At 43.8% G+C, this 24,260-nt stretch overlaps 1 protein-coding gene and 1 non-coding gene across 3 annotated transcripts in view; one reads left to right on the top strand and one right to left on the bottom strand.

Moving 5' to 3' along the window:
* Nucleotides 1–308: 308 nt before the first annotated feature.
* The window catches only part of FBXO16 (F-box protein 16), a 54,924-nt gene continuing 30,972 nt past the window's right edge, over nt 309–24,260 (bottom strand). For both annotated transcript variants that reach the window (XM_060101431.1, XM_060101430.1), the window contains 2 exons: nt 19,881–19,983; nt 309–1,864 (listed from right to left, as the gene is read on the bottom strand). In XM_060101431.1, coding sequence (XP_059957414.1) covers nt 1,679–1,864; nt 19,881–19,983 — 289 coding nt within the window. In that variant the 3' untranslated portion in view covers nt 309–1,678. The remainder of the gene's footprint in view (nt 1,865–19,880; nt 19,984–24,260) is intronic.
* TRNAG-CCC (transfer RNA glycine (anticodon CCC)) lies at nt 10,593–10,665 on the top strand. The gene has a single exon. It is a non-coding gene; the product is annotated as a tRNA-Gly (tRNA).

A 24,260-nucleotide genomic window follows, 5' to 3' on the forward strand; every position in this document is an offset into this window, starting at 1 on the left:
GGAAGAACACAAGGTCTCATTCTGGGTGTGTCTTCTTTCTTCTCTGCCTCAGAGCCACATATTAGCTTCATCCTGGGTGATGCAAACCAATCAATTGTAAGTTGGTCATGTTTTGTCCTCCACCGATCATTTGGGCAGCCAAACCACTGTATCTTGGGCCATTCTGCCAGGTCACCATTTTGAACCATTTGAAAATACCTATATTACAGTATATAAAGTAAGAACATAAGTGTTCAACAGGACAAGATTGACAAACATATTTGTTTTTCTACCATTCTGCTTTATTTACACAAATAAGTATCCTAGAATGATCACTTTTGGGACCTGGAAATGGTTACATGAGCAGGTGGTTTAGTTTAGAATGTCTGACTAATATTTTTGCAGTTAAGTAGCATTTTCTGTTTTCCAGTAACTCTTTAAAGCCCATTTACGTTGCCTGAATATGCATCATAATTCCTCCTTTGGAAATGTCTACGTTTCCACCACCGTGCTGGTGATTCTTCATCGTCCCACTCAAATCCTACCCCTCCCCGCCCACTCCTGGCCACACCTGTCAGCCTGTTCCCTGGCTCAAAGGCTGACACCTACGAGCTGCATCCCCCAGGCTTCTCTGTTCTCTGGCTTCCAGGTGGGTTTGACCAAAGGGAAGTGCTGTTGGAGTGTGAAGAGTGGCGAGAGAGAGGGCTGGGTCTTCTCCCTCCCTCCCTGCTAGGCCCTGGTCTCCATGATGGCTGCGTTCCTCCACCATATACCATAGGCTGGGCAGCCCCTCTCCCGTGGCTACAGCTCTCACTGGGTTCCAGGAATAGCACGCCTTTCTCTTTTGCTTCTTCAGGCCAAAGGATGATAAAGGCTTCTGCTGTTGCTAGTTTCCAGGGGCTTCACCATCTCGTCTTGATTCTCTTAACCCCGCCCACAGTGTGGGTTAAGGGCTGAACTGTAACCTCCCCACACCAATTCCTATGTTGAAGTCCTAACCCCCTCCCCTCCCCCCCCCCACCCCGAGACCTCAGAATGTGACTGTCTTTGGAGAGAGTATCTTCAAAGAGGTAATTAAGGTTAAACAAAGTCATATGGGTGGGCCCTAATCCAATCGGACTTGTGTCCTTAAAATAAGAGGAGATTAGGACACAGACACATGCAGAAGAAAGACCACGTGAGGACACCGGAGAAGACAGCCATCTGCAAGCCAAGGAGAGAGGCTTCAGAAGAAACCAACCCTGCCCACACCTTGATCTTGGACTTCCCAGCCTCCAGAACTGTAAGAAAATAAACGTCTGTGGTTTATAAGCCACTCGTCAATGGTATTTTTGTTATAGCAGCCTGAGTGGACTCAGATAGCAGTAGTTTGTCACGGCAGCCCTAGAAAAAACACTCCCATCATTAAACTGCTCAAGTAGCCTTGGGAATGTGCTGGCCGTATCCTTCTGGGACCCTGCCCCACACACCCAGTCTCACCAACGGTGCTATCGTATGTCCCTTTATCAACCCCATGGTATCTATCATCACATTTCTATCTCAGTTTGTAAATACGTCAACATCTGTGCCATGAATACCTTTTACCGAAATACTGTAGGACTCACTTTCACAATAAGGTACCTAAACTGTTTCTAATAAAGGAGCCAAGTAACATCCAACTCTCCATGTAGAGCAGCCTGTCATTTCTAGAAAAATCCTTTCACATTTTTAAATCAACTTTGGCTGGAAGGCCTGGGGGTAATGATTGAAGCCCAGAGTGTCTCTGGAGATGCTGCATGAGAGTTGTTGCTGCTTCAGTGGCTGGGAGCCCCACTGGTCGATGTGGAAGCCAAGCAAGATGAGCTGGAATGTGTAGGGGGGTGCTGGGTTCTTCCCTTAGGGATATCTAGGGAGGAAAAAGATACCACTAGAGTGAGAGTCGTTAAAACATCCAAAAAAGCTATATAGTTAAAATTATTTAAATGATAAAAAACGATTTTATAAAATCACCGGGCTGGATGGGATGTATTGAGTTTCCCAACTTCACCACCTTCCCCCGGTCCCCGCCATCGTCACCTTGAGTTACTAATAATAAGTTCCTTAGTCTCCAAAGTGCTCTTACAACTATATTTCATTTGAATCTCAAGAAAATTCTGCGAGGTAGGTAGGGAGGTATCAACAACTCCGTTTTACAAATAAAGGAAACCGAAGAACAGGTAGTTTAAGTGCCAGCTCAAGTTCATGGAGCTAAAAGGCATTAGAGCTGGGTCTGGAGACTTGTGATTCTTAGACCAGGTGGGTATCGGTAGAGTTCCCATCGTTTATCCACCCTACTAACCTGGGCATGCACGCAAAAGGCAAATGTCACAGGTTGACACCCCAACCAAAACTCACAGCGAGAAAGGATTTCTCCTCGACATCTGGCCGTGGGCAGAAAGAGGAAAGAATGGAGAGAACAAGAGAAAGACATAATACGAGCTGAGCTTGCAGGGAACAGGAGGGATGTACGCTCACCCGTATCTTGGCCCCGGCTGTGTGCAGAACGACACAGGAGGGCTGGTAGATGTACAGATGCTGAACTTCCTCAAACACTGTCCCCCTCCCCGACTCCACATTCAGCTGCCAAGTCCCAGCAGTCAGATCCTCCATTACACCCCTCTAATGCTCTGACGGCTATGTTTGCAACGCGCAGGGTTTCTATTAATCTGGGGGAAATCCTACTTTAGACTTTCATCGAATCAGAAATTGCTTCCGCCGTGACTGCCGTCTCCAGCGAACCAGGTCCCTCTTCCTCCAGAGATGTGCCACACGGGCTGGTCTCGCCCACACCCTCCACCTGCCTCAGGTGCTCTCTTTACTCCTTCTCTAAATCTGTCCTTGGAGGCCCCCCTTCTCCTAGAAGCTTCAGTGTATTGACCCTCAGGGATTTCTGCCTCAGCTGCATTCCTGAAGCCATTATTACCCAGACCCCTAACTTAGCACTGAACGTATGCTCTCGGGCGTCAGTACCTGTTTCTGAATGTACTGGGTTGGCCAAAAAGTTCGCTCGGGTTCTTCTGTAACATAGATAACCTGAGCGAACTTTTTCGCCAACCCAATAATAATATATATATTTTTTTTTTTTTTTTGCGGTATGCGGGCCTCTCACTGTTGTGGTCTCTCCCGTTGCGGAGCACAGGCTCCGAATGCGCAGGCTCAGCGGCCATAGCTCACGGGCCCAGCCGCTCCGCGGCATGTGGGATCTTCCAGGACTAGGGCATGAACCTGCGTCCCCTGCATCAGCAGGCGGACTCTCAACCACTGCGCCACCAGGGAAGACCCCCAATAATTATTTGTCTCCTGATGAGACTGTCAGTTCCCTGAGAACAAAGCTGGAATCCCACACCCTATTGAATCTACAGTCCTGCCTTTAGTAGGTCCATCCATGTTTGCTGGTGACTTTGCTGGGAAAGAGTAGGCAAAAGTGGGGTTAAACATAGCCAGTTGTTCGAATCCAGGAGGAAAGGGGGAAGGAGTGGGAGTAAATCATCTCCCCATGTTTGAAGTTTTCAGTGCTGTTTCAAGATCAGTGTACAGTCAGCATTTTTTTTTTTTTTTTTTTTTTTTTTTTTTTTTTGCGGTACGCGGGCCTCTCACTGCTGTGGCCTCTCCCATTGCGGAGCACAGGCTCCGGACGCGCAGGCTCAGCGGCCATGGCTCACGGGCCAGGCCGCTCCGCGGCATGCAGGATCTTCCCGGACCGGGGCACGAACCCGTGTCCCCTGCATCGGCAGGCGGACCCTCAACCACCGCGCCACCTGGGAAGCCCTAGTCAGCATTTTTGTGTTGTTCTAAGATCAGCCTAAGGTAAGAGAACAAACAGAAGCCTTCCTTCGTATCATTTTAGGAACAATGAAAATAAAATAATACCTGTTGAATGGAGAAAAAGGCTAGCTTTCTGTGATACAAGAATGGGCTAGTAACACCTCATCTGTAACAGTTTCAAATTTAATCCTATTACAGTGCAAAGCATAATTTATCACTGTATTTGAGGAACCCTTTCTCCTAAGTCCCCCAGGGAGATTCACAGGCCCCGGCAGGCTCTCCTTAAGCTTTCCTCTTCCACCCTGGCAGGTCCCAGGGACTCCCCCGCCCCCCTCCTCTCCTCCTGGTAACCGCCACCACCTACCCAGACTGTGGGTTTCTCATCCCTCCTAGATGGGTTCCTGAAGATGGTCTCATTATGGCCACCTGCTGGGCTGCACCCCACAGGCCTATGGGCCCTGCACTTGCCCAGGTTCAAGACTGAAGAAAGAGCCCGAAGTCAACAACAGAGACATCCATGGTTTAATGGATGGGGGAGCTTACATGTCTGAAGCAAGGTCCCCCCATTTGCAGCAGGCGTCAGACAGGACATGGCGGCAGTCTTTGCTCCCAGGGCGGGGGCGGGGGGGGCGGAGATTACCAGTTATAGGGGAAATGACGTCAGGTGGGCTCATTGGTTACCAGGGAAACCAGCAGAGGGGCACGCCCCTCACCACCCCTTTGATAAGAACAACCACTAGCTGGGGCGGAGGCAAGTACATAGGAAGGTCAGTCACATGCGTCAGATATAGGTGACGCAGGCCCTGGTTGGGCAGAGGACTTATGGAGAGCAAGAGAACAGACATCTTGAGTGGCCTGACTATACAGGCTTCCTTGCTGTCCCTGAAAACAAGTTTGCAGACCCTTTTCATTTTAAGACTTTTATGTGCATCATTACAAAAGAAAAGACAAGATCTAAGAGCAAAATATGGGGAAGTTATATAAAAGGGTACAAATCTGACAGTCTTGGGTCCTGGTCCAGAGCATCTGATGATCTGGTTAAAATAACTGGAAATTTCTTTTACACTAACATTGGGTATTATAAGCAGAAAGGGTAGGGGGTCCCCGGAGAAAAGAGAACCAGGCATGGCTTTCTTGACACAAGAGAACCCATTTTGACCTAAGCCATTTTGTGATCTAAGCCTGGCCACAATGCTTGGCCTTGAACAGGTCTCAGAAATGAATGATCTTAAGGGAACAAAAGAATGCAGGAACAAAGAAAAAGCAGTCAAGAAACAACGGTTCTGTGATAAAAGAGTCCTAGATTCTCCTCAAGAGATATACGTAGATGTAGAGAATGGACTTGAGGACACAGAGAGGGGGAAGGTTGTAAGCTGGGACGAAGTGAGAGAGTGGCATGGACATATATCCACTACCAAATGTAAAATAGCTAGTGGGAAGCAGCCGCATAGCACAGGGAGATCAGCTCGGTGCTGTGTGACCACCTAGAGGGGTGGGATAGGGAGGGTGGGAGGGAGATACAAGAGGGAGGAGATATGGGGATATATGTATGTGTATAGCTGATTCACTTTGTTATAAAGCAGAAACTAACCATTGTAAAGCAATTATACTCCAATAAAGATGTTTAAAAAAAAGAGATACATAACAATCTGATACATATCGTTGAGTACATACATATCTCTGGGGGCAGAAAGTAAGGCCGCCACCCAGGTAGAGGATGGAATGATGATGTTGATCTTTTCTGACCGTGACTCCAATCAATTGAAGCCTGCACTCTGTCAACCTTTGCCCCAATTCTACACTGACTTTTCCACTGCTTAAGACCCTTCATGAATATGCATGTATCCTTAGTTTCAAACTTCCCCAATTTTGCTATTCAGGGAGGCACAGCTTGGGAAAGATCCCTGGTGTTCCCCTTTCTTTTGGCTGCGCTGTGAGATCTTAGTTCCTTGACCAGGGATTGAACCTGGGCCCTCGGCAGTGAAAGCATGGAGTCCTAACCACTGGACCACCAGGGAAGTCCCTCTCCTTCCTTGCTGCAGATAATAATTCCTTCCTTCTCCCATTCTTTGGTTTGGCCATGTTTCTTGGCTTGACACCCACCCAAAGGCAAATCCAGTTTTTTGGGTAACACATCCACACCGGGAGGATGACACACCCCAACTTCACGGGGACAGAGGCTCCCGTGCTTGGGACCCTCCCAGACCTCACCCTCTGTGTCTCTTCATCTGGCAGTTCATCTGTGTCCTTTATCACATCCTTTAATAAACTGGCAAACGTGTTTCCCTGAGTTCTGTGAGCCGCTCTAGCGAATTAATCAAACCCAAGGAGGGGGTCGTTGGAACCTCGGATCTATAGCTGCTTGGTCAGAAGCACAGGTGACACTGGTGACTGAAGTGCGGGGGAGGAGGGCGGAGAGCAGTCTTGTGGGACTGGGCCCTTATCCTGTGGGTTCTGACGCCGCCTCCAGGTAGATGGTGCCAGAATTGAGTTAAATTGCAGGCCAACCAGCTGGTGTTGCAGAGAACTGCTTGGTGTGGGGAAAACGCCCACACACTTGGTGACCAGAAGTGCCAGAAATGTGTGTTTTGTGTGAGAAGTAAAAGAAGCACTTAGGAGACAGATGGGGCTGAGGTTTCTTCCTACAACAGGAGGGAAAGACTAGGGTTTTCCTTTACACTGGGGCTCATCAAACCTTTTACTTCCTACTCATCTTTGGCTGCTGCCTTGCTGTGAAACTCCGTCTCGGTCCTTCCCCCAGAAAAGTCCATTTCTTCAGTGCAGAGACTTAACAAGGACTATCTTAGCTTCAAGAACTTTCACTTCTGAGCACTTGGAGACCAGGCAAGACATATTTTACTACACTTCTATCCTACATGGGATTCTTCTTTTAAGAGCTTTTGCCTACAGCTCCACTGACTTTTTTCCCTTTTCTCTCTTTTTTAAAATAATTGTTTATTTTTGAACAGGTTACTTTTCTACATAGTTCAGTATTGGAAAGATACAAAAAGGGACAGTGAAAAAAATCTCCCCCACTCACCTCCCAGCCCTCCAGTTCCCTTGCTCAAGGGCAACCAAGATGATTTCTTTTTCCTGTGTATCCTTCCAGAGATATTTTATACATTGCAAGCAAATATACACATGAAATGCAAATATATTCTCCCCCTCTCCTTTTTCATACAATTGGTAGAATACCATCACTTTGTGTTCACTATATATATGAGAGTATGCGTGTGTGTGTGCATGTGTGTGTGTGTGTGTGTCCACGTGTATGAACAGTACTTAAAGAACTTCCTTGGGGACTCCCCTGGTGGCACAGTGGATAAGACTTCACAATCCCAACGTAGGGGGCCCGGGTTCGATCCCTGGTCAGGGAACTAGATCCCACATGCATGCCGCAGCTAAGAGTTCGTATGCCACGACTAAAGAGCCTGTGTGCCTCAACTAAGGAGCTGGAGAGCTGCAACTAAGGAGCCCTGGAGCCACAACCAAGGAATCTGCCTGTCACAACTATGGAGCCCGCGTGCTGCAACTAAGAAGCCCGCAAGCTGCAACTAAGGAACCCACCTGCCACAACTAAGACCCGACGCAACCAAATAAATAAATAAAATTTAAAAAAGAAAGAAGCATAAAGGAACTTAAAAAAAAAAGAACTTCCTCAATCTTTCAAGGGTTGTATTATAGTCCATTTATAGATGAGCCAAATTTATAGCTATTTGAGCTGTTCACAATCTTTTGCTCTTAGAAGCGATGCTGATATAAATTTTTTTTTTTGGCTGTGCCACACAGCATGCAGGATCTTAGTTCCCTGACCAGGGATTGAACCTGCGCCCCCTGCAGTGGAAGTGTGGAGTCTTAACCACTGGACCGCCAGGGAAGTCCCTGATATATATTGTCTTTACATATGCGCAGGTCTGTCTGCCGTCGCCTGTTTTCTGATGGGCTAAGGGTGTCGACAGCCATGCAATCTACCAGTAATCCCAGTACCGGAGCATCTTCACATAGAGTATTCCTTTCCTCAACCTGCTCCTACAAAGACAGACAGAATCGGGTAATTTAAATGTAGTTTTTTCATCAGTTGAACTTACTGTTCTTTTTCTAGAGATATTTACACAATAGTTTCTCTCCATGTTGCTGTCACGTGTTTAAATGGAAGGCCATGGGAGAAGATGCATGGAAGGCCATGCTTCACACATCAGAACTCTCTGGGGTTCTTTTCTTAGCCCACTTCCTGGGCAATCAGTGCCTAAATCTTCAACTGCTGGATTAATATCTCTCGCCCTGCTCTCCCCGCCAAGTCTCGGCTCATACATTCAGCTCCTTCTCAATGTGCCTACTTGTCGTCCCACAGGTACTTCACAACAAGCATGTCCAGTCTCAGTAGGAGATGGCATGAACCTTTACACAATCGCCCAACCCAGATACCCAGGAGTCATCCCTACGCGGCTGGAGCCTCCCCCTCAGCCTAAGTCCCTCGAGGGCATGAGGGCACGACTGGGTCTTGTTAGGGTCACATATCCCTCGAGCTCTCTCCAGTGGCTGTAAGATACTTGTTGGATAAATGAATACATATATGAATGACTTCTCCTTCTCTTTCATTTCAGGGCAATGGCTGAAACCACCTGGCAGGGGAAATTTGAAGCAGGGAGAGAAAATTCCTGTCTTCCGGCTGGATGTCATTTTATTGGGCACAGACAAGGGAGTGAGAAAGGCAACAGGCTACTGAGGCTGAGTGACCCCAGAAAGAGGGGGACTCCTCAGGAGGCTAAGGCCCAAGAAGGGCTGTTACAGGGAACAATTTGCGTACCAGTGTGTACACTATACACCTGTGTCTGTCACTCCCCAGTTGAATTGTTTTTTGTTCTCCATTTATGTTATTTGCAGACATTTGCAAATGATCACTGATACACACAACACCCTTCGATAAACCCATGGATCACTTAAGAGAATAGATCACGTAAAGGAGTACTGTAGGTGGATATGGAAACAGAGAAATAGAATCGCAACAATGATAGCCCTGCAGGGTGCCGATCACTCTTCTAGAAACACCATCACCACCAACAATAATAATTGCAAATATCTGGCTGCTGGGCATTATATTACTTCATTTAATCTTCCCAAGCCTGTGATGCGGTAAAATAAGCTAAAGAGGGACTTCTCTGGCGGTCCAGTGGTTAAGACTCTGCACTTCCACTGCAGGGGGCGCAAGTTCGATCCTTGGTCGGGGAATTAAGATCCCACATGCCTCGCGGCCAAAAAACCAAAACATAAAGCAGAAGCAATATTGTAACAAATTCAATAAGGACTTAAAAAAAATCTATCCTCAACACTTTATGATGACTCCCAGTTCAGGGGTGATGTGCTAATACTGTATGTAAATATAGATTATTGTGTTTGAAAGTCATAAAATCAGGAGTTTTTCATTTTAGTCATATAAACACAACTTCAAATCACCCCCTGTAAATTGCCTAAGCGTAGGCTGGGAGCTGAGTGACAAGTAACGGCCACTGGTGGGGATGAAGATGTCTGGGGAGGGACCCCCACCCAGAAGGGTTTCCTTCCAGGAGGAGAGTCTAAGCGGGGTGACTGCTCATCCTGGCTTCAGCTGAGTGGATGCTTCACCCCCAGGATGGAACTGCTTCCTGGACCCCTGCTGTCCTCTGTCTGCCTACGAGCCCAGAAGGCTGCGCAGACGGTCTGATCACCCCTCCAGGTGACACTGACGAAGAGGGTGCTCTCTTTTCCTCCTAGCTTACTCTGCTTCTATGAGAAATAGAGGAAGGTGTGAGGGAGAAATAATCAACACAGCTTTAAAGAAGCCACAGGCCTATCTTTCTTCTTGGTTTGTCTTTAACTCGGGGTGAAACTGTCAGCTGTGGAGGAAGCCTAGGCAGAAAATTCTAGCCAGGGTTTTGAAATTTAAATCCAAGATTTTGTGGGACTTCCCTGGTGGGCCAGTGGTTAAGACTCCATGCTTCCACTGCAGAGGGCGCGGGTTCGATCGCTGGTGGGAGAACTAAGATCCCACAGGCTGCACAGCGTGGCCAAAAAATTAAAAAATAAATAAAATAAATAAAATAAATCCAAGATTATGTGATGGCACCATTCAGCCTCCCAAGTAGGTGGCATAAAGTAGGGATGTGTTCCAAAACATTCCAATGGTTGTTTGTTAGTAAGGATCATGAATTCATATTTCAAAACATCCATGTCTTAGAATATTGGCTTCTACTGTAGTTTGTGGTAAAATACCGCATTACAAAATGTTTTACACGTGCACATACCTATATACTACATATACACATATATTTTAAACCCCAGTAATAACAGTGATTAAAATACCCATCATAACTAATATGTATATAACTAAAAATATCACATAACTCATAAACATGGTTCTTCTTTTCTGGTAGATCCTCAAGAGAAGCCCATTTTTGTCAAATACTTTGTGATTAACTCTTCAGTAAAAACAAGCAGCCATTTGGCCCCAGGGCAAGAGAAGCAGGTAGAATCACTCCTGTTGGAAATGCCAGGGTAATTTATTATGGGTAGCATGATCAAACAAGAGGCTACAAGACAGAACATGTAAACTATGCTCCTTCAGAGGCAAAGGAGAGATGCAAAGACGCTAAGCAGTGGCCCTTCCTGAGAGTTAATTTTGCCCCCAGGATTCTTAGCAATTAGGACTTTTGGTCTTGTAGGTATCCGAAATTAACAAAAACCCATATTGTAGTTAGTAGGCAGCGAGGGCGCACAAGACAGAATTCACGGCACTGAGTTTAACACACTATTCCATCTGGGAGCGTGGAATCAAAAACCCAACACTGGGGACTTCCCGGGTGGTCCAGTGGTTAAGACTCTGCACTCCCAATGCAGAGGGCCCGGGTTCGATCCCTGGTCAGGGAACTAGAGCCTGCATGCCGTAACTAAAGATCCCGCGTGCCACAACTAAGACCGGGCACAGCTAAACAAAAAAGCAAAACACAAAACAGAAAAACAACCCCACACCGATGAGGCATAATGAGCAGGCAGAAGATGTTATGGAGGCCAGGCAGGAAAAGAAAATATAGGGTTTACATTTTCTTATAGCTCTGGCTGCAACTATTTTTTACACAGGGGAAACTGAGAAAGAAGACAAAGAAAAGTGGGGAAAGTAAAGGTAAAAGCGAGAAACAAAGCTTATTCCACACGTTGGAGCCTCCTCCTGGCCACGTGGCTGACCGCTCATCAGCGTCTCAGCAGCTGGTCACCATCAGCACTCTCACTGGTCCCTGTTGTCTCCATGATGATTTGGTGCGACTCTGACAGCTTCTGCTAGTTACTGAACGCTTGCTTTGAGCTGAGCACTGTTGTTACTAACTCTATTCTACAGATGAGGAAACAGAGCCTCCGAGATTGCTAACAATTTGGCCCAAATCACTGAGCTGCTGAGACTGTGAGATCAGGCACTGAACCTAGGCTGTTTCAGTCCCTAGCCTGTGCTCTTGTTCAGCAAAGTGAAAAATAAGATGGTATTTAATGGGGGAGAACACGAACATGTATTGAGTACTTAATATATACCTGGCGGCATTTAGTCCTCACCATAGTCCTGCAAGGGAGGTATCATTATTCCCATTTTATAGACGAAGAAACTGAGGCTCAGAGAGGTTAAGTAACTTATCCAAAGTTGCGCTGTTAAGTAAAAAAGCCCAGATCTCTCAGACCGCAAAGCCCATACTCTTTCTTATTCTTCCTTCCAAATGGAATTCTCAGGAATTTCACTGAACTAACTAAATAAAAATCTCTCCTTTAGATATTTTTACCTCTGCACATCCAAACCAAACAGACGTTATAAAACGAATACCTGGGGGTTTTGTCAGAATTTGAAAGGAATCTATTAAAGATTGCCTGCAAGGAAGCCACTGCATAAACTGTGTTTTGTAAATTCTTCTGTTGTAATTAATTAAGTTTTCTAAAGTTCAAAGAGAAAGATGGGAGGCAGAAACCAGTTTTTATTGGTTTATAATCAGAATTCATGAATATACTGGCTTCTTTTTTGGTATAAGGAGAGAGCAGAGAGTAAATGTGGTAGGAAACTATGGGGGTCCACAAATCCAGGCTTTAGCCTGGAATGGACTTTAAAGATGTAATTCAAACTTATAAACGGGGAAATGAAAACTCAAATAGCTTGAGTGACTGCTAGTTAACAGCAGAGCTGAGGCTAGAAACCTGCGTGTCCTGATTCTTAAACCATTATTCTTTCTATGACATGAACCAGGAATCACTTTAGAAAATATCCCTTTTTTCTCCTCTTTTGACCCAGACAGGGATGAAAAAGTGAGAAAGCTTAACAAAGCATTAAGGATCATACACCATGATCAAGTGGGGTTTATCCCAGGAATGTAAAGATTCTTCACTATATGCAAAGCAATCAATGTGATACACCATATTAACAAAATGCAGGATAAAAACCATATGATAATCTCAGTAGATGCAGAAAAAGCTTTCCACAAAATTCAACACCCATTTATGATTAAAAAAACTCTCCAGAAAGTAGGCATAGAGGGAACCTACCTCAACATGATAAAGGCCATATATATCAAACCCACAGCCAACATTGTTCTCAATGGTGAAAAACTGAAACCATTTCCTCCAAGATCAGGAACAAGACAAGGTTGCCCACTCTCACCGCTATTATTCAACATAGTTTTGGAAGTTTTAGCCACAGTCATCAGAGAAGAAAAAGAAATAAAAGAAATCCAAATCGGAAAAGAAGAAGTAAAACTGTCACTGTTTGCAGATGACATGATACTATACATAGAGAATCCTAAAGATGCTACCAGAAAACTACTAGAGCTAATCAATGAATTTCGTAAAGTAGCAGGATACAAAATTAATGCACAGAAATCTCTTGAATTCCTATACACTAATGATGAAAAATCTGAAAGAGAAATTAAGGAAACACTCCCATTTACCACTGCAACAAAAAGCATAAAATACCTAGGAATAAACCTACCTAAGGAGACAAAAGACCTGTATGCAGAAAACTGTAAGACACTGTTGAAAGAAATTAAAGATGACACAAACAGATGGAGAGATATACCATGTTCTTGGATTGGAAGAATCAACATTGTGAAAATGACTATACTACCCAAAGCAATCGACAGATTCAATGCAATCCCTATCAAACGACCAATGGCATTTTTCACAGAACTAGAAAAATTTCACAATTTGTATGGAAACACAAAAGACTCCGAAGAGCCAAAACAATCTTGAGAAAGAAAAATTGAGCTGGAGGAACCAGGCTCCCTGACTTCAGACTATACTACAAAACTACAGTAATCAAGACAGTATGGGGCCTCCCTGGTGGCGCAAGTGGTTGAGAGTCCGCCTGCCGATGCAGGGGATACGGGTTCGTGCCCCGGTCTGGGAGGATCCCATATGCCGCGGAGCGGCTGGGCCCGTGAGCCATGGCCGCTGAGCCTGCGCGTCCGGAGCCTGTGCTCCGCAACGGGGGAGGCCACAACAGTGAGAGGCCCGCATACCGCAAAAAAAAAAAAAAAAAAAAAAAAAAAAAAAAAAAAAAAGACAGTATGGTACTGGCACAAAAATAGAAATATAGATCAATGGAACAGGATAGAAAGAACAGAGATAAACCCACGCACATATGGTCACCTTATCTTTGATAAAGGAGGCAAGAATATACAGTGGAGAAAAGACAGCCTGTTCAATAAGTGGTGCTGGGAAAACTGGACAGCTACATGTAAAAGAATGAAACTAGAACACTCCCTAACACCATATACAAAAATAAACTCAAAACGGATTAAAGACCTAAATGTAAGGCCAGACACTATAAAACTCTTAGAGGAAAACACAGGCAGAACACTCTATGACAAAAATCACAACAAGATCCTTTTTGACCCACCTCCCAGAGAAATGGAAATGAAAATAAAAATAAACAAATGGGACCTAATGAAACTTAAAAGCTTTTCCACAGCAAAGGAAACCATAAACAAGACGAAAAGACAACCTTCAGAATGGGAGAAAATATTTGCAAACGAAGCAATGGACAAAGGATTGATCTCCAAAATATACAAACAGCTCATGCAGTTCAATATCAAAAAAACAAACAACCCAATCCAAAAATGGACAGAAGACCTAAACAGACATTTCTCCAAAGAAGATATATAGACTGCCAACAAACACATGAAAGGATGCTCAACATCACTAATCATTATGTGATTAGAGAAATATACATCAAAACTACAATGATGTATCACCTCACACTGGTCAGAATGACCATCATCAAAAAATCTACAAACAATAAATGCTGGAGAGGGTGTGGAGAAAAGGGAACCCTCTTGCACTGTTGGTGGGAATGTAAATTGATACAGCCACTATGGAGAACAGTATGGAGGTCCCTTAAAAAACTAAAAATAGAACTATCATATGACACAGCAATCCCACTACTGGGCATATACCCTGAGAAAACCATAATTCAAAAAGAGTCACGTACCACAATGTTCATTGCAGCACTATTTACAATAGCCAGGACATGGAAGCAACCTAAGTGTCCATCGACAGGTGAATGGATAAAGAAGATGTGGCACATATATACAATGGAATATTACTCCATCATTACAGCCATAAAAAGAAACAAAATTGAGTTATTTGTAGTGAGGTGGATGGACCTAGAGTCTGTCATACAGAGTGAAGTAAGTCAGAAAGAGAAAAACAAATACCATATGCTAACACATATATATGGAATCTAAAAAAAAAAAAAAAAGTGGTTCTGATGAACCTAGGGGCAGGATAGGAGTAAAGACGCAGACGTAGAGAATGGACTTGAGGAACAGGGAGGGGGAAGGGTAAGCTGGGATGAAGTGAGAGAGTGGCATGGACATATATACACTACCAAATGTAAAATAGATAGCTAGTGGGAAGCAGCTGCATAGCACAGGGAGATCAGCTCGGGGCTTTGTGACCACCTAGAGGGGTGGGATAGGGAGGGTGGGAGGAAGATGCAAGAGGGAGGGGATATGGGGATATATGTATACATATAGCTGATTCACTTTGTTATACAGCAGAAACTAACACAGCATTGTAAAGCAATTATACACCAATAAATATGTTTTAAAAAAAAGAGTAAATAGGCATAAGGGATCTTATTGGAGTTTTAAATTGAAATGTTTTAAAACTGATTTAGGGCTTCCCTGGTGGCGCAGTGGCTGAGGGTCCGCCTGCCGATGCAGGGGACACGGGTTTGTGCCCCGGTCCGGGAAGATCCCACATGCCGCGGAGCGGCTGGGCCCGTGAGCCATGGCCGCTGAGCCTGCGCGTCCGGAGCCTGTGCTCTGCAACGGGAGAGGCCACAACAGTAAGAGGCCCGCATACGGCAAAAAAAAAACAAAAAAAAACTGATTTATGTTGATGGATACACAACTTGCTAATTTCACTAAAAATTATTGAATTGCACACTTGAAATGGGTGAATTAAATGTTTTGTAAAATATGCCTAAAAAACCCCCCAAAACTATCCAGACACTAAGAATCAAGTTATCCTGGAAAGAGGTCAAGAAGGTAACTGCAGAGGCTGGAGCTAGCAAAGCTCAGGAAAAGATACGGTCTTATCTAAAGCAATTAACAGTAAGCCGGCAATTAGAAGCTTTTGTTACTTGTATTTAGCTGAATGCTGTGAATAGCAAGCTTTTTGAAATTCTTGGCCAGATCAGAACCTAGAAAGTGAGGACTTCTAACCTCCAAGAAAAGGTTGAGTGTGAGACAAAAAGGTAGTTGTTTTTATACTTAACTTGGTAGAAAAAATAAAAATAAAAACAAAAACAGATGAGAAACAAGCTATCAGCTGGGGGTCTCTGGGGTCCCAATTCCAGGCCCTGGGAAGACCAAAGCTCACCCCCTTGGTTTTTGTGAATTGTCCTGAAGGGCTTTCTAGGTTTCTAGGCTTCATTTTTTTCTTTCTAATATTAGAAAGTGAAGTCATCCTTTATTTCTCTTTTCTTCACAGGCCACAGCCAATCTACCACAATGCAGAATATGGTCATTCCTCACCAGTACCACCAGTAACATGCTGGTCTGAGCTGCCAGCAACTCTCCTAACTTCTTCCCGTTTCCATTCTTGCCCCCCCCCCCCTTTTCTTATGGCCGTGCCACACGGCATGCGGAATCCTAGTTCCCCGACCAGGGATATCGAACCCGTCCCCCCGGCAGTGGAAGTGTGGAGTCCTAACCACTAGACGACCAGGAAAGTCCCCGGTTTCTAGACCTTTGAGACCTTGCTTCCATGTGTAAATTGAGTAGAATTTACTAGAGAGATGGAAGGCGGGGTTTACATCCCAGTAATAGGGAATAAATTTGATGGGAATGGATGGGTTACTATCCAGCACTAACCTGGCCCCTCTCCCCTTCCCTGTCTCAGCTTCTCTCCATCAGGCTGGCTTCTCTTTCCTGGTCTTACCTCTCTCCTCCCCTCTCTCTGCTCCCCCTCCACTCCCCTTGCAGGAGCAGAAGCAACCAGGTCTTCCTCTAATCTCCAGCCTCGGCAGGCGTTCCTCCTCTGGAGCCCAGGTGCCTGCAGCATCCAAGCCCTCGAGGTGTCATCCCTCCCTACAAGCCCCTCAGCGGCTTTCCCCCAAGGAGACAGCTCCCTCCTTCCCCTTCCTAAAGAAGAATCGTAGGGTCAGCTGTTAAGATTTAAAAAAATTTTTTTTTCACGTCTTTTCACAAGATGGGAAAATCTCTGAAGTTTAAGATGGTACCCGGCTGTCCTGTGGTGTTTATATTTTTTCATTGCTTTGTTCTGTATGGAATTTTGTTATAATAACTAATGGTAATGGGCATTTCCTGATACTTATATAATTTTAATAAACCAGCTTCAAAATGACAAAGCATTAGTGATCGGATCTAGGCTTTATTCCCATCTTCTATCAGTGATTCACACTAAAAGGTGGTTCAATGAAGCAGCTATGAGGCAGTGGTAGAATTAAAAGGGAAATCGGGTACCCTTGTGAGGGGCAGGCTTTGAGAACTCAAACCTCATGATCATAGAAAACATCACCAACTCACAGCAATATACGTGGATGTGAAACTGTTTCCTTGAGAATGTTTCTGATATGGGGGAGAACTCTCATATTTGAAGGCTCTAAGTAATGACAGGCAAAAAGTGAAAAGGTCTCAGTGGCCTGACAGCCACGCCCTGGAGAGATGACCTAAGGAATAGTCTTTGTACTTTACATGCATGCTTTTTTTTTCTTTCCAACCCTTCCGTTTAAAACATTTATTTATTTATTTTTGGCTGCGTTGGGTCTGCATTGCTGCACATGGGCTTTCTCTAGTTGTGGCTAGTGGGGGGCTTCTCTTGTTGCGGAGCACGGGCTCTAGGCCCACGGGCTTCAGTAGTTGTGGCTCGTGGGCTCTAGAGCGCAAGCTCAGTAGTTGTGGGGCAAGGGCTTAGTTGCTCCGCGGCATGTGGGATCTTCCCGGACCAGGGCTGGAACCCGTGTCCCCTGCATTGGCAGGCGGATTTTTAACCACTGTGCCACCAGGGAAGTCCCCAACCCCACCATTTCACAAAGCTTTAACTTCTCCAAGTATCACATACCCCTTTGCCACTTAGAGGGGCAAGGAATACTCCAGTGTTCAGGCCTCAGGTCCTTCCGGGGCTTTGGTGATCTGTCCTTCTCATCCTGGCTTTATAACGTGTTCCCCTAAGTCTGCCTAGTCACCTGTTTCAAGTTCCTCCTGAATCTTCCTAGATAAACCTGTCTAAATGATGCAAGGATTTTCTATCTAATGAATACGGGATTTTCTCCACTGCAATCACACCCAGGCTGTGTCTACCACACTCTCTCTACAAGAGACAAGCTGCACTTGTCGGAGTTTTATTTACTCCCTACTTTTCTTATGTCCCCTAATTGAATTTCCTCAATACCCATTTCCTCTCCTCTCAGACCCCACTGCCACTACTTCTTCATTTTCATAATCACCTTGCCTCATCTAGGAGGTTGTTCTTTTCCTCTGAGGGATGTGGTGGGCAGTGGGGCAAACTGGCACCTCGGGGGGAGGGGGCTTTAGCCACCTGCAGCCTGTGGTCCAAACAGCAGGCTTATCGCGGACATCATTACAGAGTCAAAAATCCTAGCTCACTTTTGGAGGGTTTAATTATGCCTTGTGCTCCTCAGAACTCCTAAGCAGAAACAGGGATTCTCTCTTTTTTTTTTTTTTAACCTTTTTTTTCTTTTTTTTTTTTTGGCCTCGCCATGAGGCATGTGGGATCTTAGTTCCCCGACCAGGGATCGAATCCGCGCCCCCTGCAGAGTTAGTGCGGAGCCTTAACTACTGGACCAGCAGGGAAGTCCCCAGAAATAGTGATTCTAATTAGCATATTTACAGAAACAATACAAGTAGATCGATACAATTGTACACTTCACTTATTAATAGCTTAATGGTTCTCCATCATTGTTTAATTTGCCCTGGCTTCCCTTTCAGCTTTAATTAGCACAACTTTTGAAGTTGTTAATTTATAATGACTATTTTCACTTAAGCAAGCCCAGCTAGTGTGTGCCAGATGGTAAACATCAAAAACCCAGAGGAAAGGTTTCTGTTTAGCCTTTGATTTTTGTTTGGTTTTTATTAAGCCAGAGAAAGCTTCGATTGTGCTGATAATTTGTAAGCATACATCACCAACTTTTATCTTCCTTCAAATTCCCTGTTCTCCCCCAGATATCTCTTTTACTTCTGGCCTAGGAGGGGCCAGGGAACTAGGCAGAAGCATGCCTGAATGGCTTGGGTGATAAGCCTCATAAAGTTATTTTTCTCAATTAATGGTTTTCACTGCCAATTTTACTGCTCTATTTTAAGCTTCCCCATTCCCTTGGGCATCTGTACATACGTCTGTGATAAGCCTCATCTAGTCCAACAAAACTGGCTTCTCAGAATACAGACTACCCTGTCTTAAAAAGCTCATCTCTCTTTTTGGAACATAACACTTGAAAATGCATTTAAACAGAAAGTAACTGAGCTTTAAAGGAGAACTATAAAAGTGATTTATTCACGAGTACACACTTATTCCTCTCCCAATTGACACCCATTTTATATTAATTTTCCTTGAGTGTGTATCCGCAGCCTTCTTCTAAATCTTTACTACTAATAGAAACTGTTTATTCCACCCTTATTCCCTTCAACTTTGCTCCAAAGATTCTCATGTGTGCTGAAAGGAATCTACTGGGGGTACAGAACCACAATTTGGGAAAGTCTGCTATGAAATAATAATGCTCCCTAGTCATAATCACTGACTTTTATTAGGTAGTCAATTAGCTACTTTTTAATTAGGGAAAGAAAAGTTCTTAATTCATTTTTTCTGAAGTTATTTGAAATGCAGTTTTATAATCATGTTCCATTGGTGGTAGGAAAGCTATGGAAATCATGCCTTTTTCTTAGATTAGTGGAACCTTCACTCTACAGATAAGTAATTTCTATAGAGAAATTTCTATAGGCTCTCCTCCCCCCACCCCAAAGGAGTCACAGAAGAAGAAAGAACCAATGATAATAATGCTCCCTTTATACTGTACAGTTTTCAAAGCAGATTCATACGCATCAGTTCATCCAAGCTTTTTTCTCTCTCTTTTTTTAAACAGGTGGGAAAACAGAGGCTCAGAGAGATAAAATAAAGGGCATCTTCAAGGTCACACAGCTAGTCAGTCAGTGCCAGAGACTAGCATTTAAACCACCACTTGATGATTCTGATTAAAAAAAAAAAAAATTCAGGGACTTCCCTGGTGGTCCAGTGGTTAAGAATTCTCCTTCCAATGCCTGGGATGCGGGTTCGATCCCTGGTTGGGGAGCTAAGATCCCACGTGCCCCAGGGCAACTAAGCCTATGCGCAGCAACTTCTGAGCCCACACGCTGCAACGAAAGATGCTGCAGGCCGCAACAAAGACCCTGCATGTTGCAACTTACACCCGACACAGCCAAATAAATAAATAAAATAAATAAATAAATTTTAAATTTAAAAAGTTAAAACAAACAAACAACAAAAAAAAACAAATTCAATCTTGCGAATAGGATTAGAGATCCAGCAATTATCTTTAACATTATGTTGGGGAATCTTTTGTAAGAAATACTTACCAGTGACTGTGCTTTTCTTAGTTTAGATCTGTCCTGTGATTTATTTTTCTTATCACGTGACTGTCGGTTGAAATCTGGGGTCATTTCATGTCTTTTCCTTCTTCTGTAAATTGGAAAACATTGGAAAAATTATAAATATCATTTTAAAGCTTTGGTGGTTGGCATAGCTGTTTGTCCATTTGATTTTGTTGTACCTGTGGTTTAAAAGATTGTCTTCACTCAACTGGAAACAAGCCAAATATCTATCAATAGAGAATGGGTGCAATAAACTCTGACATATCCACACAATGGAGGACTGTGAATTGTAAAAAGGAAGGCAGAATATTTCTTTATATAACTGTGGAGTGATCTCCAGGATATATTGTTACATGAAAAAAGAAAGGGAGATAAAGTGGTATGTATTGTGTGACACCATTTCTTTCAGAAAGGTATGTGTGTGTGTATTTGTTTATATATATATATATATATTTTTTTTTTTTTTTTTTTTTGCGGTACGGTGACCTCTCATTGTTGTGGCCTCTCCCATTGCGGAGCACAGGCTCTGGACGCGCAGGCTCAGCGGCCATGGCTCACGGTCCCAGCCACACCGCGGCATGTGGGATCTTCCTGGACCGGGGCATGAGCCAGTGTCCCCTGCATCGGCAGGCAGACTCTCAACCACTGTGCCACCAGGGAACCCCTTGTTTATATATTTTTAAATGGAAGGACTGCACCACGACATTTTGAAAAATAGTTACCTATCAGCAGGATTCCTTTGTGGTCCAGTCAGGAACAGGGAACAGTATGGAGGGGTCGGAACAGAAGCTAGACTTCTCCAAATACACTTTGTTTTGTGTATCTGACTTTGGAACCACATCAAAATTATAAAATAAAATGAAGGAAGAAAATTCCTAAAAATCTAAAAACAAAATGAAACAAATGATCTTATCTCTCCAGTTGGTGGCATTACCCCACACAAGGGAATTACTTCGTGGGACTTTAACATAGTAATTTGTCTGAATAGTCTGAGTAGAATATATCCTAAGGACAAAAACACAGATAAAGAAATCTTAAACTGTTTTTAGTAATCTTATTGTTTGTATTAATACTAATATTTGTTTTCTAAAACTATTGTATATAATAGGACAAAGTAGGAATCCACAAACTACAGCCCAGAGGCCATGCAGACCCATGCCTGTTTTTGTAAATAAAGTTTTACTGAAACACAGTCATGCTTACTTTTTACATATGGTGAATGGAGATTTTCAGGCTGCAGTGTTGGAGTTGAGCAGTTATGACAGAGGTATATCCTGCAAAGCCTAATGTATTTGCTGTTCAGCCCTTTCCGGAAAAAGTTTGCCTAAAATAATGGACCAAGGCAATGATCGTCAATGGCCACTAACATCACAAAAAGAGAGACAAACAGAAACCATGTGCCTCATGATGGAAGTACCTGAGCATTATATACTCAGGCCTCCAGATCTGACGACTGGTACTTGTACAGGAGACAGAGGAACATGCTGGGAGTACAGTCCCCAAAAACCAGAAGGTGAGAAGGTCTGTAGGATAAATGACCTGATTTCTATAACAAACAAATTGCAAGGGGAAAAAAAGGAGGGCAGAGAAGAAACCTATGGATCAAAAAACCCAAAAAAACTTAAGTGACACATGGACCAAATGTAATATGTAGACCTTATTTGGGACCTGATTAAACAAATCAACTGTTTAAAAATATCAAACCCTTATGAGACAGTCAAGGAAACCTGAAAACTGACTTGATACTTGATTGATTATATTAAGGCATCATTCATTGACTTAGAAGTGATATGGTATCATCTTATGATTTTTAGACAGAGTCTATCTTTTAAGGAGAGGCCTTGAAATATGTATGAATGAAATAATATGACATTTGGATTTGTCTCCAAGGTAACCAGGGGGAACAGCAGAGTGGGTGAGAAATGAATAAAACCAGACAGGTCATGTGTTGAAAACTGTTAATGCTGGATGGTGGTTATAAGAGGTTCTATTCTCTTTACTTTTGCATATATTTGAATTTTCATTATAAAAAGTTTTATTGGGACTTCCCTGGCGGTCCAGTGGTTAAGACTCCATACCTCCATTGCAGGGGGCCCAGGTTCAATCCCTGGTCGGAGAACTAAGATCCCTCAAGCTGCGCGGCCAAAAAACCAAAACAAAAAAAGACCAGTTTTGCCCAAATATTTCCTGATACTTAATTTTCAAAAATTTCCACCAGCTTTTTTTTTTTTTTTTTTTTTGCGGTACGCGGGCCTCTCACTGTTGTGGCCCCTCGTGTTGCGGAGCACAGGCTCTGGATGCGCAAGCTCAGCGGCCATGGCTCACGGGCCCAGCCGCTCCGCGGCATGTGGGATCTTCCCGAACCGGGGCACGAAACCGTGTTCCCTGCATCGGCAGGCGGACTCTCAACCACTGCGCCACCAGGGAAGCCCTCCACCAGCTTTTAATTAAGAAATTTCAAACATACAGAATAGTTGAAAGAACAGTAAAGTGATTACCCATATACTCTCCAACTAGATTCAACAACTGATAACATTTTGCTATTTTTGCTTCATCTCTGTGCATGTGTATATATATTTTCCCCTCCCCTGGGCCATAAAAATGTAAATTGCAGACACTTCATCCCCAAATACTTCACTCATCTCCTAAGATAAAGACATTTGCCTACCTAACCACACTAGTGCCATCATACCTTAGAAAATGAGCAGTAATTCTTTAATGTCATTTTAATATATGGTCCATATTAACTTTCTGCAATTATCCCAAGTGCCCATTATAATCTTTCTTTTTTGAACCAGATCCCGCCTAGATTCCAACTGCATTGGTTTGTTATGTCTCTTATATCTAGAACATTTCCCCCCACCTCTTTTTTCCCCCTATGGCACTGACTCTTGGAAGAGTTCAAGCATCTGGTCTATTTTGGTGAATGTAGCGCATGCACTTGAAAAAAAATGTTTCTGGAATTGTATGTTTATCTTTTAAAATCTTTCAGTGTTTGCTTTCTGTACTTTTAGGCTTTGTAATTACGTACATATGCATTTGCAACAGTTATGTCTTTCTGTTTAGTTTATAGATCCCTGTATCATTATGAAATGTCCCTCTTTTTGTTTGGGAATACTGTGTCTTTATGTCTATTTTAACAGATATTAACGGTCATTCTAGCCTTCTTTTTTTTTTTTTTTTTTTCTTTTTGCGGTATGCGGGCCTCTCACTGTTGTGGCCTCTCCCGTTGTGGAGCACAGGCTCCGGACGCGCAGGCCCAGCGGCCAAGGCTCACGGGCCCAGCCGCTCCGCGGCATATGGAATCCTCCCAGACCGGGGCACGAACCCGTATCCCCTGCATCGGCAGGCGGACTCTTAACCACTGCGCCACCAGGGAGGCCCCATTCTAGCCTTCTTATGCTTCCTCTTTGTATGGTACATCTTTTTCTATCGCTTTATTTTTAAGCCTAACTGTACCTTAGTATTTAAGGTGTAACTCTTGTAAAAAAGCATATAGTTGGTTCTTGCCTTTTTTACCCATTCTGATAATCTCTGCCTTTTAATTGGAGTGTTAAGTACATTTAATGTAATTATTGCCTTTCACAAATAGTATTTGAGTCTCACAGAAAACTCAGGAGACTATTGGTTTTTCTCAGGTTAATGTACCATTCATATGCCTAGGTAACTAAATTTGCCTCTCTCTAATTTACCAACCTAGTCCAGACTAAGGGCCACATACAAACTTAGACACTATCTTCAGGGGTACGCTGACCAATACACAGTTAATACATTCACAGTGATTCCAAATTCAAGAGTTCAAAAGGATATACAGTGAAACTTTCCTATCCATCCTTGTCTCCAACTTACCGTTCTCCTTGAGGGCAAATGGTAGTATAAGTTTCTTGTGTTTATTCCAGAGATACTGTATGTATATAAAAATATGAATGTGTATATATGTATCTTTCTCCTCCACCCATTTAGATGTAAACAGTAGTATATCTTTCAAACTCTGTTTTGTACCTTGTCTCCCTGCCACCCACCTCGAACTTTCTAAATTATCAGCAAACTATTTAGACTTTTTCTGATACAACTAGATGAATGTGAAGTTCATGAATCAAAAGGCTATACTTCCTTTGAAATCAACCATTCAATGAGTATTACAGGGCCTCCCTGGTGGCGCAGTGGTTGAGAGTCCGCCTGCCGATGCAGGGGATACGGGTTCGTGCCCCGGTCTGGGAGGATCCCATATGCCGCGGAGCGGCTGGGCCCGTGAGCCATGGCCGCTGGGCCTGCGCATCCGGAGCCTGTGCTCCGCAACGGGAGAGGCCACAACAGTGAGAGGCCCACATAACGCAAAAAAAAAGGAAAAAAAAAAAAAGAGTA

The sequence above is a fragment of the Mesoplodon densirostris genome, chromosome 6 (assembly GCF_025265405.1).
Source record: "Mesoplodon densirostris isolate mMesDen1 chromosome 6, mMesDen1 primary haplotype, whole genome shotgun sequence".
Taxonomy (NCBI): Eukaryota; Metazoa; Chordata; class Mammalia; order Artiodactyla; family Ziphiidae; genus Mesoplodon; species Mesoplodon densirostris.